At 41.8% G+C, this 15197-nt stretch overlaps 1 protein-coding gene across 1 annotated transcript in view; it reads right to left on the reverse strand.

Moving 5' to 3' along the window:
• LOC102846862 (cortactin-binding protein 2-like) overlaps window positions 1–15197 on the reverse strand; it is a 165118-nt gene that overhangs the window by 13992 nt on the left and 135929 nt on the right. Inside the window, exons 15-19 of the mRNA XM_006882666.1 lie at window positions 11494–11646; window positions 11146–11333; window positions 6832–7010; window positions 2087–2292; window positions 1539–1724 (exon numbers count right to left, since the gene is read on the reverse strand). Of these exons, the coding sequence (XP_006882728.1) occupies window positions 1539–1724; window positions 2087–2292; window positions 6832–7010; window positions 11146–11333; window positions 11494–11646 (912 nt within the window). The remainder of the gene's footprint in view (window positions 1–1538; window positions 1725–2086; window positions 2293–6831; window positions 7011–11145; window positions 11334–11493; window positions 11647–15197) is intronic.

A 15197-nucleotide genomic window follows, 5' to 3' on the forward strand; every position in this document is an offset into this window, starting at 1 on the left:
AATAAAATTTTCTCAAAAAATTATTTTGGGGAATTGGGTTTTCTATATTCACCAAAAGCAAATCGGCAGAGACAAGGTCCATAGTAGTGGCTTTGCTGGCAGTTTTGTCTTTATGATCAGAAAGCTGCAGTTAGTAGGTCCCAGTTCGCTATGTCTGCTCACGGGTGACAGCCCTACTCTCCATGAGCCGGTGACCCAACATGACTGTCCACTCTGCTTTAGCGTTGTTTCTTTTTAACAGTTTGTGCGGCTATCAAACTTTACACACTTAACTGATGAGCATGGGATGCAAATGGATTTATAGCTTGTAATTTTGGGTTTCCCCCCCAAAAATTATGTCAAAGTCCCAAATCAATCTAACTTTTACTGGGTCCTAAAGAGCTGAAATTAGTTATATATGTCAGCAATCCACAATAGACATAATGCGTGGAAGCATATTTTTATTCCTGTTTAAATATGGGTTTGCTTTAAGAAAAATATTTACGGTTCATAGAACTGCTGATCACCATATTATCAAAGTTGAACGGACTGAGTGCCATGGTGGTAGATGTATTACATTACCTTTCTTTGGATGAAAACTCAGCGCATAATTCAGTGCTCTCATCAGTTCCAAGCCCGTGGACCTGAAAGTCTCTTTGTAGTGAGTCTACATATTACTCAGAAAAAGTGACCCATTCTCTAGTAATTCATTCATTCAAACAAGTATGTATTCAATGTGTCCTCTTGTTTCATTCTAGTTATTGCAAATAAAGCAGTCAAAACAAGTGCAATTCCCTGCTATCATGGAATTTACATCCTAATTAATTATAAGCAGATTCTCGAGAATGCATAATTGGGACAAAAATATATAAAATTAGCACTTTATAAAGAACTTAGGTGGGTATTATATATCAGCTGTACTCTTATTTTTTGAAAATTGAAGGTTGGTACGGGGACAACACATACAAGGAGAAAAAATCTTGTTCATAAATATAGTTGTTGATGCTACTAAAAAATTTATTTAAGAAATGATAGCTACCAAGATAAAAAGAGAAACAGTTCATTGCCATCAAGTCAGAACCTACTCATATCTGACCCTCCAGTGAGTTTTCAGAGCCATAAAGTGCAATGGAGGAGACTGCCCGTCTTTCTCCCTCAGAGAAGTTCTTGGATTCAAACCGCCAGAGAGGTGCTTCTCCTGAGTCAGCAGGGCAACGCTCCATGGCTGCACCATCAGATAAAAAGTAAGTTTCAGAATTCTCACTAATCCCCCAAACTCTTGGGAATACTATTCCAATGTCCAAACAAACTAACAAGCATAAAGAAGGTAGAGAACTGAGTTGCATTGTGTTGTGTTTTACATGAGTTCACTGTGAATTTCAGCCAAAGGAAAACAAGGAAACTACCAGACAAATGGTTTTTACTCCACGAACATGTGCACTGAAACCCTCAGACATGGGTTTTGTTGGATGCATGATGACAAACATAAAAGTACATCTGCATTCAGAAACCAGCCATGAGCACCGGCAACTTCTAAGTAACATCTGCGCGCCCCTTACCGTCCTCACTCAGGTCCGGCTTGCTCCAGCTGGGCGACGAGAAGCGGCCAGACTTCTTGCGAGGACTGGTGCTCACCTTCCTCCAGGCACCATTCTCCCCTTTCTTCTTCCCACAACTGCTGTAACTTGACACAATGGAGAGAGGGAAACTTCCTCCTTTGAAATCAGCGATATACTGGTCGAGCTCTGAAACAACAGATTGTGTTTTAGCAAAAGGAAGGCAGTGCCTAATCCAGTTTTACACAGCAGAGCAAACTACAGAATTAACTCTATGAGTCAAATAAATGGACTCTTAAAAACCTGAAAACCTTCAGCCAGAAGCCTTGTGAATCAGCACAAGCTTGACATTGAAGACAGGGAATTAAAATATGAAGCAACAATTAATGGTGGTGAGAGAGTTCTTGCGCAATGCTAGAAAATGTCCATTAGTGTGAAGGTAATTTCTGTGGTGAGTAAGAGAGAGGAAAGAGTTTTCTAACGACAAATTCAAAGAAGTATTGTATGAGCTCGTGCCATCCCTCCCGGCCTAGCATGATGAGCGTACACACCTGTTCTTGGGAGGGGACAGCCATGCAGTACAGCTTTATTAAGTAAGATGCTGAGGGCAGCTTTAACCACAGCTTGTTGTCCTTGGCTAGGGTGCTTTCTAGCAGCTGACTGTCCAAGGCCAGGTTGCCGTCTCACAGAGGCTCTTGACAATATTGCTTCTTGAACTCTGGGTGCAATGGAGGTGTTCCACAGCTTGGACATCCACCTTGAAGAGAGGGCCAGATGCGCTGCAGTCAGGAGCAGAACGCTCATGAATTACACACAACTCTATACAGGTAGTATAGGGCAGGCTGTAAGACCACCGGGGAGGACAGAACATAGCCCTGTCCACAGAGAACTCTGGCTGCTGCACTGGGCTCCTGGCAGGTAACCTCTGCTTGGCTAAGGTCATGATAACGATGTGATCTGGGGTTTGGGGTCACTGGGTAGCAGTTTTCCTGGAGATGGATCTACCACATGGGCAAAGAATCACGCCAATGCAGTGGACCCCAATGAAACATGGACACTGAAGGCTGAGTGAGTGTCCCCCAGTGGCAACACTCTGTGAGAACTGTTATTCATCAATACCGGGAAAGAAGACACTTTACTCCACGAGGAAGAGAGATTAGAAGTTGTTCTCCATGTGTTTTCTCCTTTTGTTGATTTTAATTGGCATACTTCCCTGTAATAAACTGCCGTCTCGAGTATGACAGCTTTCAATGAGTTCAGAATCCTTCTAGACATTATTCTCCCTCTGAAGGTCATGCTCCTCCCGTTTGACTTACAACCTAGGAAACCTGATGGAGGGTCAGCGATGAGTTCGATCCAACTCAATAGCACTAAGAGTCTTCATGTGATAGGGTCCCTGGTGGTGTGAGGCATAAGTTACTGGGCTGCTAACCAAAAGGTTGACGGTGAAAATCTGCCAGGTGTTTCCCAGGAGAAAGATTGGCAGCCTTCCCTAGTGAAGACTCGCAACTCTGGGAACCTGATGGAGGGTCAATATGACCTGAAACTAATTCATTAATAGTAGGTTTAAGTTTGAGGGTGTTTTTTTCTCCCTCCTGTGATGGATTGGATTTTGACACCCTACAATATATACTGGATCCTAGTCCTTGTACCAGGAAATGCATTTCTGAATACATTTTGAAAGGGTTTTATTAAGCTAATTACATTATATCAGTGTAAAGCATGTCTGAAACATAATTACCTCTGAGTTATTAAGAGCAGATCAGAAGCAGAGGCAAGCATATGCTGAGGAAGAAATGCCATGTAAGGACTGCTAAAAACCAAGGAATAAGAGGTGCTACCAACAAGGAAAGCATCCTGGTTTTGGGGTTTTCAGCCTCCAGAGCTGTCAGAGAAGAAATCTCCGTTCTTTAAAGATACCTTGTATGTCATGTACGTTACAGCAGCACAAAGAGATTAAGGCATCAAGAGACTGCTCCTGGTATCAGAAGCGAGGGAGGTCTTGGGACTCTTCCTTCTCACGTCACAGTCCAAGCTGCTCACAACCATGGCAAAGTATTATTGCAGATCTGTTAGCTTCTAGAAATCTTGCAAGTGAGATTATCCAACAGCAAAGTAATTTAAGTTTACCTCTAATTATATATTTGCAATGACACTGCCTATTAACACAACTCTCTCTCTTCTTATACTTGAAAAGATCTTTGGGAGCAGAAAGTAAGACTGGTTTGTTTAAAGAATAGCCACATGCATAAGTGAATATATGGGAAAGAAGGTAAGCTCACAGATGGAAAAAGGCAGGAGAAGTAAGATTCCCCAGAAGACTGTGTCTAAGACCACTGTTGAGAAGACATGTAAGAGTTTACATCTGAAGATTTCTGAAGTTGGATGGCTCTTAAAAATATTTGGCAAATGAAAGCTGCCTTCCTCAAAGCAGGGGTTCATTTCCTGTAGGAAGGCTTAGCTCTGCAGAGAAAGAATGTGGTAGGCCAGCTATAGTAAGTGAAGTTACTACATTAATAGCTATGAGTGACTATTAGGTCAAACCATCTCTATCAAGGTCTGGAGCACTCAATAACAATCAAAATTCTTTCAAAAAAAGATTCTACATTGTTTCAGAATTAAACAGAAACTGGATAAGATTAAAGGCCATAGGAACAAAACCAAATCTCTTAGAATAGGAAAGTTTTTAAAGCTTTTAGTTATTAACATAAGCCATTTGAGTATTGTTAAAACTATTACTCAGGTATTTAAGACAGATCTGTTCTGAGCATCTCAGTTTAGTTGCTAGTGATCTGTAATTCATAATGCAATTCAAGGGGGAAAATGACACTACAAGAGTGAACACAGACAGGATTCTGGCATTTTACAAAAGAAACCTAAATGACAGTGATTCTTCAAGGTGCTAACAATTCATTTTATAATTAACAAACTGAGCTGTTTGGAGACAGTGACCTTCCTTATATTTTGTGTCAGTATCTTATCAATGACGTCAGCACAGGTCATATAAGCCTTTTGAATTCTGTCATCAGTTCTGAAATCTGTTGAATACCTCATTTTTTTCATTATTATTGCCTTTTATTATGTGTAACTTTATAAATGTGACAGTTATTTGAATAGTAAATGATAAATTTACTCTGTGTGTGAATAACTGAGAATATTAACATCAGAAAAGTATGTGTTAGAAAAAAAAACACCAAACAAAACAAAAGTACGTGTTGCAATATATTAATTGTCAATGATAAGATGCACACACGTACACGTAATTGCACATACACACAGGCCCACACAAGCACAGTCGCAACTGTAGTTAGTCTCAACTGACTAAATCCTAAATCTGGGACTATCTGAACAACAAACAGCCAACAGAGACTCAGTGTCTCCTAAAGCAGAGAAGGATTTATTTGAGGAGAGTGATTTGGTGAACAGAACTGCTATCATCTCCTTTAAGAGACAGAAGGATTCCTGAGCTTGAAGCCCCACAGCCTGGACGCAATCCCATCAACCCCCTGGCTCTTCTGCATCAGCCTAGCTGAGGGGCAGCGGGAATTTGTGACGTGTGACGCTGATGCTGTCTGTTATGCTGGGAGGCAGAAAGTCCTTCTGAGGTGGCTCCCGTGAAACTGTGCCCAGCTAGTTTGCAAGTGGGGAAACATTCTCCGTTCTCTTAGTTCTTTACATTGACTGTGATCACACAAGAAGACTGAACGTAGTTCCAAAGACTCTTGGGAAGAGGCACAATAAACATGTATTTAATTATGATACAGAAAAGGGGTCAATAATATGAATACAATTTTTTTCCTTAGGTTTCAGTAAAGAAAGATAACATACAATTTAAACTGATGGTAGGGTTCTTGCTTTCCACGCAAGTGACCTGGGTTTGGTTCCTGGGTAATAAACCTCATTTGCAGTCCCCACCCACCGCTTGGTAGAGGTCCGTGCATTGCTACGACGCTGAACAGGGTTCATTCAGCAGAGTTTCCTGACTCTGATGGACTAGGAAGAGAGACTGGACAATCTACTTCTAACTAAAGTTAAAAAAACCCTGTATCTACTGCCGTCCAGTTGACGGCTACCCATAGTGACCTTACTGGACAGAAATGCTTGCAGGGTTTCCTTACAGTGACAGATAGCTTCATCTTTCTTCCGTTCGTGGGTTTAAATCACTAATCTTTCAGTTAGCATGCAAATGCTTTAACCATTGCACTGCCACCGTTCTTTACTTCTGTGCATCAGAACAGTTCAATCCGTAGCCAAGAGATCTGGCTGGCCAGTCTGTCCTGGCATGGAGAGCATGAGCTGGGGACTGACTTGATGACATCTAAGAACAAGGTTTAATATGCTCCTCCTTCTCCCCTCCATTTAGTCATGAAATTGGTAGTTTGTCTCACGGTGAAGAAACAGAGTATCTGTGATAAAGGGGTATTATTTACATCTCTTTGAAAATGGACTTCAATGCAGGCAGCGAGGAAGTGCAGGATCTTTTCAGGTAGCTAATGAGAACTAACACGTTTGTCCTTGACAGGGTGAAACCAAGCTGCTCCTTGGAGGCAAGGATTGTGAGACTGTCTCACGTATTTCAGGCATGTAGACAGGAGGAAGCAGTGTTTGGAGAAGGGTACAATGCTTGGAAGTATCGAGGCACAGCGTAGGAGAGGAAGACCCAGATGAGACAGATCGATACAGAACTGGGATAATGAGGGCAGATGTGTCAGAGACAATGCGGTTGGCTCTGGATAGCTAGGAGTCATAGTCGACTTGACGGCACACAACAACAATTTTCTGGTGACAGACCTTTCCTTCCTTTTAATTTGCTCCGGATTGTCTATTGAAAATCTTATTGTGTCTATGTTTGGTCTCATAAACTGCTTCAATGGAGAACACAGTAAGCACGTAAGCCTTATTAACAGGGGAAGTGTTTCACATGATCAATAATATGCAGTTTTAAAAAATACTACTTTTTCTGGCATAAAATACTTGGTGATGTGAGAGGTTGCCCAGAAGACAGTAAGTTTCTTCTTGGAAATATAAAGCTGAAAGCTTTGATGAGGGTTTTGTAATAGAAAACTACAATCTAGTTTTTTCCAAAAAGCCAGTTTCCTTAAGAAAAAAGCCAGTTTTCTTAGGAAGTATCCATTAGACAAGTCCTGGTTATCTTCTGTCAGGGTGCAGAGCACGGTCACTCCATGTTGAGGGCAAGAGGGGGCCCGAGGAGGACGGTAAACTTTCTAACTCACAAATATCCCAAAGTAGCTACCTGTCTATTTTAAGGAGTCAAACAAGGGTTAGTGACACTTACTTTACTGTTGCTTGGGCATGGCCTGGCACTACTGGACAAGACAGGAAATATTTTGGCCCAAGAAGGGCTTCTGGTGTGCCCAAGCGGGCCAGGCAGGAGTTGAGCTGGCGCCAGACGGACAGGACCCAGTCGACCGTTTTGCACACAGGATCACAGGGAGGGGGCAGCTTTCCTCTGAACTGGAGACAAGAGGCAGAAAAGACAGATTGGTGGTGCTATTCTTGGATTTGATTTCAAAAGTAAAATATCAGAAATACAAGTACTTCCAAGTACAAAATAATTGGAAATGTAGTGTAGCCTGGTTTTCCCTTCATCTGAGACGGCAGATCCTGGGCACCACAATGGGAGTTAAATGTCAGAAGGATGAGTGTTTGTCTTGTTGAATCCTCACTGTAAAACCAAGAAGGGCATTTGAAGGGCATTTTTACTTCTTCTTCCATAGAGTAAATGAAAACATAAGAGGTGGTAACTTGACTACAATCCTTCAAGTTGTAGAACAGTTTTAGAATTTATTTGCAACAGAAATCAGCATCAGGACAGAGGAACAACACTGCTCAGCACTTAACTGAGACTAAAGACGTTGTTCATCACATTGAAGATGAAATGACACAATGGACCAAGTGTTGGGCTGCTCACAGGCTACTGGCTCAAATCTGCCAGTTGCTCTTGGGGTAAAGATGAGGCTTCTGTAAAGATTTTCGGTCTTGGAAACCCTTTGGGGCAGTTCTACTCTGACCTGTAGGATCACTACCAGTAAGAAATCAACTCCATGGCAGGGGCTGGGTGGATTGTTGCATGCTGGCAAGATAATGTCAACTCATAATGACAACAGTATGTGACAGAAGAGAGAATTGCCCATTTGCTCTCTTTTTTGGCTGTAATTTTTATGGAAGCAGATTGCTTTTTATAAAAGACTTTTCCCCACGGAGCTGTGAGATGGGTCTGAACTGCCAACTTTGTGGTTACCAGCTGGGTACTGAGCTGTTTATGGCCCCAGGACTCCTAAATAACTATTCCGTTTATGCCCACAGGACTTCTAGATAACTATTATGTTAGATACAGAACTCTTTTCTTCCTGGAGTTTAACACGGTCGATGATCTCTAGTCATGCTTCACTTCCTAAGGTGGGGATGGGAAAGGGGGATGAGAGGACAGGAAGGCTTAGCTCTGGGGACAGTTGACAGAAGAGGGCGTCTCCTCTGAATACACCCTTGGGCCCCCCAGCTACCTCATAAAGACCATATGTTAAATGAGGGAGAATGAGGCCAGACTACTCTTTTTCCCTCAGTGCCCAGGGAAACATCAGTCATTCCCAGAAGATTGCACTGTTCCCTTAATGAGTGTCTAATAAACTAGGTGCAGAGACTGGATTGCAGGTGCTGGTGGAGAAATACGTCCCATTCTCCCAAACGCACATTGACATGTGCCTGCCCTGAAGACATGTGGAAACAGGTGGACATCCCTTCTTCCAAAAATACAAATGGTGTTTGTGTGAAATTTCTCATTGTGTATGTTTGGTGTATAGCAATCATGGTTATTATTTGACAGTGCACGGAAAACTGGTCTTTCCTTGAAGGAACTATCCAAGAAATGGAATTTCCAGTTATTACAGGTTTACTTTCCTTAATATATATTCATTTAAGGTGGAGAAAATTTTGTGAAGATGCTTTAAGAGCTGTATTTAAAAACAAATTTACTTCCATATCCTCCTCCTATTCCTGATTCTTCTTCTTTCTCAGTGGAAATTGTTGTTTTTAGGAAGACATTTATCACATAATACTGGCCAATTCAACTTTTAACAAGTGTATAACTTACTGGCATTATTATATTAGTCACTGCTACAACTCTTGTTGTTGTTGTTGTTATGTGCCATCGAGTCGTTTCCGACTCATAGCGACCCTACTATGCACAACAGCTCTAAACCCTGCTCTATCCTGCGCCAACTGCACCGCCTCTGCCTCCTTGAACACACAGGGAACTGACTAGTAGATCCATATTGGTTATTCATTCCAAAAAGGTGATTCAATAGAATGCAAAACTCACTGAACTAATATCACATACTACTAAAATCTTACTGAAGATAATTTAATGACAGTATATGAACAAGGAATTACCCCAATTCAGGCCAGAGTCAGAAGAAACCATGGAACCAGGGATAACACTGCCTTTGCCTGATGGCTTTTGACCAAAAGCAGAGAATACTAGCGATGTTTGCACTTGTGTTTTATTGACTATGTAAAGAAACTGGACTCTGTGGATGACCAAAAACCGGTCTAGATAACACTGAGAAGAATGGGGATTTTAAATAACTGCTCACATGGAACCTGTACATAGACTAAGAAGCAGTGTGGCCACTCAGAAGCAGTGTGGCCACTCTGGCCGGACTAGTGAGCTGAGAAGTGGAGTAGAGAGAGCTATAGAAGGGAGGGCTGGTGTTAGAAGAGACAGAGGCAGGCATGGAAGTGTGGAGGCAGGTCAGACCTCATAGAAGTCGGCTCTGTGCTTCTGCTGTTCTTGATGGGGATTCTTCCCTTGTGGAATCAGTGGACGTAAGACCCTGCTATCCCCTAGCCAGCTTCTGCTCTGTTTCCATACTTACTGGAGTGGCTGAGAATGGAAGATTCCCTGAGCTTATAGCTTTGATATATTCCTTAAATCCTAAATCAGTCTCCAAATTCCCCTTTTCGCTAGGGAAAAAAACCCCAACAAAAACAAACCAACAAAATCAGACTGGCTAACAAAATTAAGAGTATTTTTGTGAGTACTGTGTTCCTCTAAAAAAGAGCTCTATGAGATCAAATTGTCAAAAATTGCTTTGAAATTAAAATGTTAAGGGAGACAAGAATATGGCCAACAGAACAACTAGACAGAAATACTGAGAATAGTCTGTCAAATGCCCCTTGAATAATATGTGTGGAAATCTCTGAATGGGATCTTAAACTGTTGTATAAACCTTTACTGAAAACACAATATCCTGTTATTTTTTTAAATAGGAAGTCATATTATATTGATCTCATTTTCTTGACATGCTCCCAGCAAAATTTCTGAGATCATGTACTAGAATGAATTTATTATAAATTAGAATTGATTTACTACCATGCATGTGTGTGGATTCATGGTAGGCCCATCCCTGAGGTCTTTCATAGTGTTCCATGCCAGAGCAAACTGTAGCCATGAAACACTGCCTGGCCTCCTTGTTCACAGGCTGCAGGCATTGGAGTGGGTTGCACAGCAGGGGAAAAAATATTTAATATCAATGATAGTATAATTGTTTCTCATTATAAATACTAGTAGGAAGGCAACTGGTCTGGAAGGTGTATTTTCCTATATCCTAATAAGAAATTGGAAGAATATATTTTGATCAATTGCCAGTATGCTTTTCAACACTCCCAGAGATTTGGCTGACGTTTTACAGCCATCATTTATTCCCATTTTTTAAAAATTTATTTTAATGAAAGTTTACAGAGACTGGATTTCCATTCATTCATTGTTGTACACTTTCCTCCCCGTCCATCCCCACCCCGCAGTTCGCTTTTCTCTTTGGAAAGTTAGAAAAATAAATAAATAAAAATCTTTGTTATACAATCCAGCACCCCACCCCCAAAGCCCACTCTACTATGCAGCTTTCAGTCTGGACTCTTGTCATGACAATAATACCTAATCATATATTCCTCCTAAACAGTTTTCTCCCTCCCATTTATTCCCACTGTATGTTTGCCCCAGGTGTCCACCTTGGTTAACTCCTTGAAACACTTCTTGATAATAGAAGGGCATTATATTTTTGTCCCCTTTCTGTCCTTTACACTACACCCCAGGTTCCGGTCCTCAAACATAGAGGCACAGAGAGAAAACATGGAACTTTTTTTAAAGTAAGGAAAACCAGAGAGCAGGGGAATATTTTAAAATCTAAAATGGTATAAGTTCTATAAAATAAAAGAGATGTCTTTTATGGTTTTATTTATATATGTGAATTATTTAACAGTACCATTTGCTGCTGTTGTGATGTGTCATCGAGCTGGACCTCACGCAGGGCTTACCCTCCAGCAGTGCCTTTGGGCTCGCAGCACAAGCCATCCAGATGACTTTCAGATATTAATAATGATGATGCCAGTGGATGTATTAGTCATGTGAAAATCTACCTGTCTTAACCTCACCTTTTTACCTACTTGATGGGATCAAACAGAACGTGCAAACTACAATGATGGACATGAGTAGAATTCAAACCCACATTTCCTGACACCAACGTCCCCTTTTCCTTTACATGGGACACTAAGGGCCCCTTCAGGGCACAGGGTCTGCCTTGCTGTTCGTTACCTTGTTCACTACTTTCCTCCTTAGGAACCTCTGCAGCAGACCATGCATGGGCTCGCCGTCCCACCGCAGCTGGACCCAGCGGAAGTGCTGCTGCACCAGCAGGTCAGAGCCCTGGAGACAGGCCTTGGCAATGGTCCCCATCAGAAAGCAGTTCTCATGGAAGTAGTAATGTTCAGACGTTCCATTTCCTAAGGCAAACCAAACATTACAGTTCAGGCTTAACAAGGCATATAACGGGGTGAATGAAAACTCAGTAAGTGAAGGGGAATACAAAGCTTGTACTGGGGAGGCAGAGTAGAACGGTTGGGCAGAAATGTGCTTCTCAGCATGAGATCCCCACTTCGTTACCTTTTTGAAAAGTGCAAGGGTTTTCAGTGCTGCGGCTTTCAAGAGGTGCCAGGAAATCCCCCAATAATTCAGACAACGATGCTTTCTCCAAGTTCTGCAAAATGATGATGGTCTTCTTGTTACCAGGAGACTGTTTCAGCGGGATCAGACAAGCTGTGATGGAAAGGGAAATTCAGGAATTAAAGCTTTTGTGAAATCTACACAGCTTGGCCGAAATGAAATCCAACAGCCGGAAGATCTGGCAAAGATACACAAAGGGATTGCTTTCAAGTTGCTGGGGGGGAGGGAGTGAAAGACTTGGCAAAGTATTTGGCATTATTTAAGACAGGTGAAGCCATTATATACAGTGGTCACTCCTAGTTCCCTAACAGAGTCCAACCAGAACCAACTTGAATGTCCATCAATAACAGAATAGATAAATACATAATACATTCACAGAGGGAGCTCTGGTGGTCTAGCAGTATGAAGTTGCGTTGCAATCTCTCAAAAATCAGCCCGTCTTCAGGAAAAGGATGGGCAATCTCCTCCCATGCCATTAACTGCCTCTGAAAATCCACTGGAAGATCAGCTATGAGTCGGTTCTAACTCAATGGCACACAACAACAACAACAACAACAACAACAACAACAACAACAACAGATTTCTATAAAAGACATGACAGTGAACAAATGACAAGTACACACTGAAATACTGTGGGTTAAGGTCTAGGGAATATCACAATAAAACAAATCACACGAAATTCTCTGACGGCTGCCTATAAAAATTGTGTTAATACTACAGCCCATTAGAGGGAGCTCTGGTGACATCATCTGTGACGAGCTGCGCCCAAAGGCAGTGCCTCTTTGGTTATTCAAATCTACCAGCAGCTCTTTGAGATAAAAGTAGATAGTCTCCTCCTGTGTGATTTACATTCTCAGAGAAACTGCGGGAGAATCAGCTATGAGTCGGTTCCACTTGAAGGCAATGAGATGACGATGTGGTCTATTAACTGTACAACAGAATTGTGAGAATGTTTTATATTTGATGAGAATTCCCAGTATGTGACCCAGAGACATGAAGTTAGAACAAGCTGTTGAAAAATTGGTGCTGATAGACTTGCCTGACACAGGGCTGCCAAAGACCTTCCACTTGTAACAACTGTATGACTTACAAGGTGCAATAAAGTGAAGAAGAGTAAAACTTTTGTATGTACGTGTCTGTTTATGCATGTCTGTACAAGTGTACAACACGGAGGGCTGTCACAACTGAAAAGCTAAGATCCAAATAAAAAATCGTTTCATCTAGTAAAGTTCAAACACAGACAACAGTAAATATATAATTTAGGAGTTCACACATGGCTGGGAAAATGATCAAGAGAAACAAAGGAATGATCACCACAAAAAGCAGCTAGCCCTTAGGAAGTAATTATAAACCATGAGAAGGGTTACCTGCGTACATTCTAAATGCTAAGAAGGTTCTAGTTCTTTGTCTGGTTAGTGGATAAATAAGTATTTTATTATCTAGAAATCTAAACAGGTGTGTGTTTTAAATATGTGTATTTCACAACACAGAAGGTTAAAACACGGAAATTGTTTTTACATTATCCACTGTTGTCAATTCTAACTCAAAGTGACACTACAGAACAGAAAGGAACTGCCCTATGAGGTTCCAAGGCTGTGACCTTAAAGTATGCAGACCACCATGTCTTCCTCCCAGAGGCAGGTTCAAACCACTAACCTTTCTGTTGGCAGCCAAGCACGTTAATCACGGTGCCACTAGGACTCTTGACCTTTACATGACAGATATTTAAAATGCCTTGGAATTATGTAGACAGAATCTCAGACAAATAATTAGGTGCACTTGCTTTATGGAGAGGAAATGAAATCTCAGAGATGTTTAAAGACTTAGATCAAGGCTTCTGATATATGGAAGTGGAAGGCCTGACATCCAGAATTTGTGAGTTTAATGTCCCTCTGAGAAGGACAAAGAACAAAAGAAAAACTGGCTTATGATATTATCAACCCAGATGAAAGTACCCCCTCTAGGAGCTTAATTCTAAACAGATAAGAGGATAAATTCCTGGTGTTCCACTCTCATTGCTTGCTAATTATCAAACATGTTGTTGTTAGGTGCTGTCAAGTACTACTCATAGTTACCCTGTGAACAGATCTGAATCCTGTCCTGTCCCGTGCCGTCCTCACCAGCTCTGGTAAACTTTACTTCACTGCTGCAATCACTGTGTCAATCCATCTCATTGTGTATCTTCCTCTCTTTTGTTGACCTTCCGCCTTTCCAAGTATGATATCCCTTCCCAAGGGACAGCCTCTCTTAGTAATGTATCAAATGTATGAGTGATGAAGCTTTGTTATTCTTGCCTATAAGGAGCACTCTGGGTGCACCTTTTCCAAAACACGCCTGTGCATTCTTTCAGCAGTCCATGGGACATTCAATGTTCTTCTCCAAGCCCATAGAGCAAAGGCATCAATTCCTCTTCCAGCATCCTTACTCACTGTCCAGAAGTTTAGTAAGTGACTGAAAAGACTCTTTCTAATTGCTACTCTCCTCCTGTGTGATAAACTAACTGCCTCTGAAAGCCCACTGGAGGGTCAGCTATGGGTCGGCTCCGCCTCTATGGTACACAACAACAACAACAATAACAACAACAACAACAACAACAACAACTCTCTCTACTAAGGAGTCCTGCTGGCCTAGAGGGTAAGGAGTTGTACTGCCTACCCAAACACACAGGGTTTGAATCCAATAGCCGCTCTGAGGGAGAACGGTGGATAATCTCTCACGTGATTCACAGCCTCTGCAAACCCCCTCGGAGGGTCAGCTATGAGTTGGTTCCCACTTGACAACACGTAACAGCAGCAAGGGTGGAAACAAACGAGGCAGCACTCAGAACATTCTTAAAACATCAAGCATGTGCCAAGCACTCAAATGGCACTGATAATTTAAAACAGACAGAGAATTGTCAATGCACACTTAGGGTGACCAGACCCCATGTGTGACAAGGGTAGAACACGGGCTTTGCCTGGCCACTTTTTACAGAAGCTGACCGCCAGGACTTTATTCCGAGGTGCCTCTGGGCGGTCTTTACTCCGTCTGTTAGCAGCCACGAGCGCAATCTCTGTGCATTACTTTGGAACCTCATTGCTATGAACCAGTGAGTCAGGAACATTTTAAATGAGTATTAACATTTTAAAAGATTCTCAGTTGCCACAGTCTTGGTCAACTTAACTTCCTAAGAACAAGGAGAGCAATTTACCACACTGGAAAGCACGTCAAACCTCCCACCTTCTCCTGGTTCTCATGCTGGTGTATTCTTTTCCCTCTGCTCGTTGCTATAGACACAAAGTATTTCCACTTCTAAACAAACCCCTTGAGTATTTTTTAAATGGATCTTTTTGGAGACTGAAACAGAATTTTAAGAGGCGCTTTAAAGACTAGAAAACAACAGCCTGGCCACCACTCTTGCTTTAGGTGTAGCTGCAGGGCGGTGACACTGTGGTGTCCACTAGCTCTCCGACAAGCAGTCAGTCAAGAGTGCTCACAAACTATTCTTTTTGGCATTCCATTACTTCATAAGCAAACTTGTAAAATTATGAAATAACCTGCAGTGTTGGTTGTTGCTTGTTGTTATTTGTTTTACCTTTTACTGGTACATGTAAATAAAAAAACCCAAACCCAACCTGTCTGGCTAAGTCAACCCCATCTCCTGC

Source organism: Elephantulus edwardii, unplaced genomic scaffold (assembly GCF_000299155.1).
Source record: "Elephantulus edwardii isolate Elephantulus edwardi_28Jun2011 unplaced genomic scaffold, EleEdw1.0 scaffold00022, whole genome shotgun sequence".
NCBI classification, from domain to species: Eukaryota; Metazoa; Chordata; class Mammalia; order Macroscelidea; family Macroscelididae; genus Elephantulus; species Elephantulus edwardii.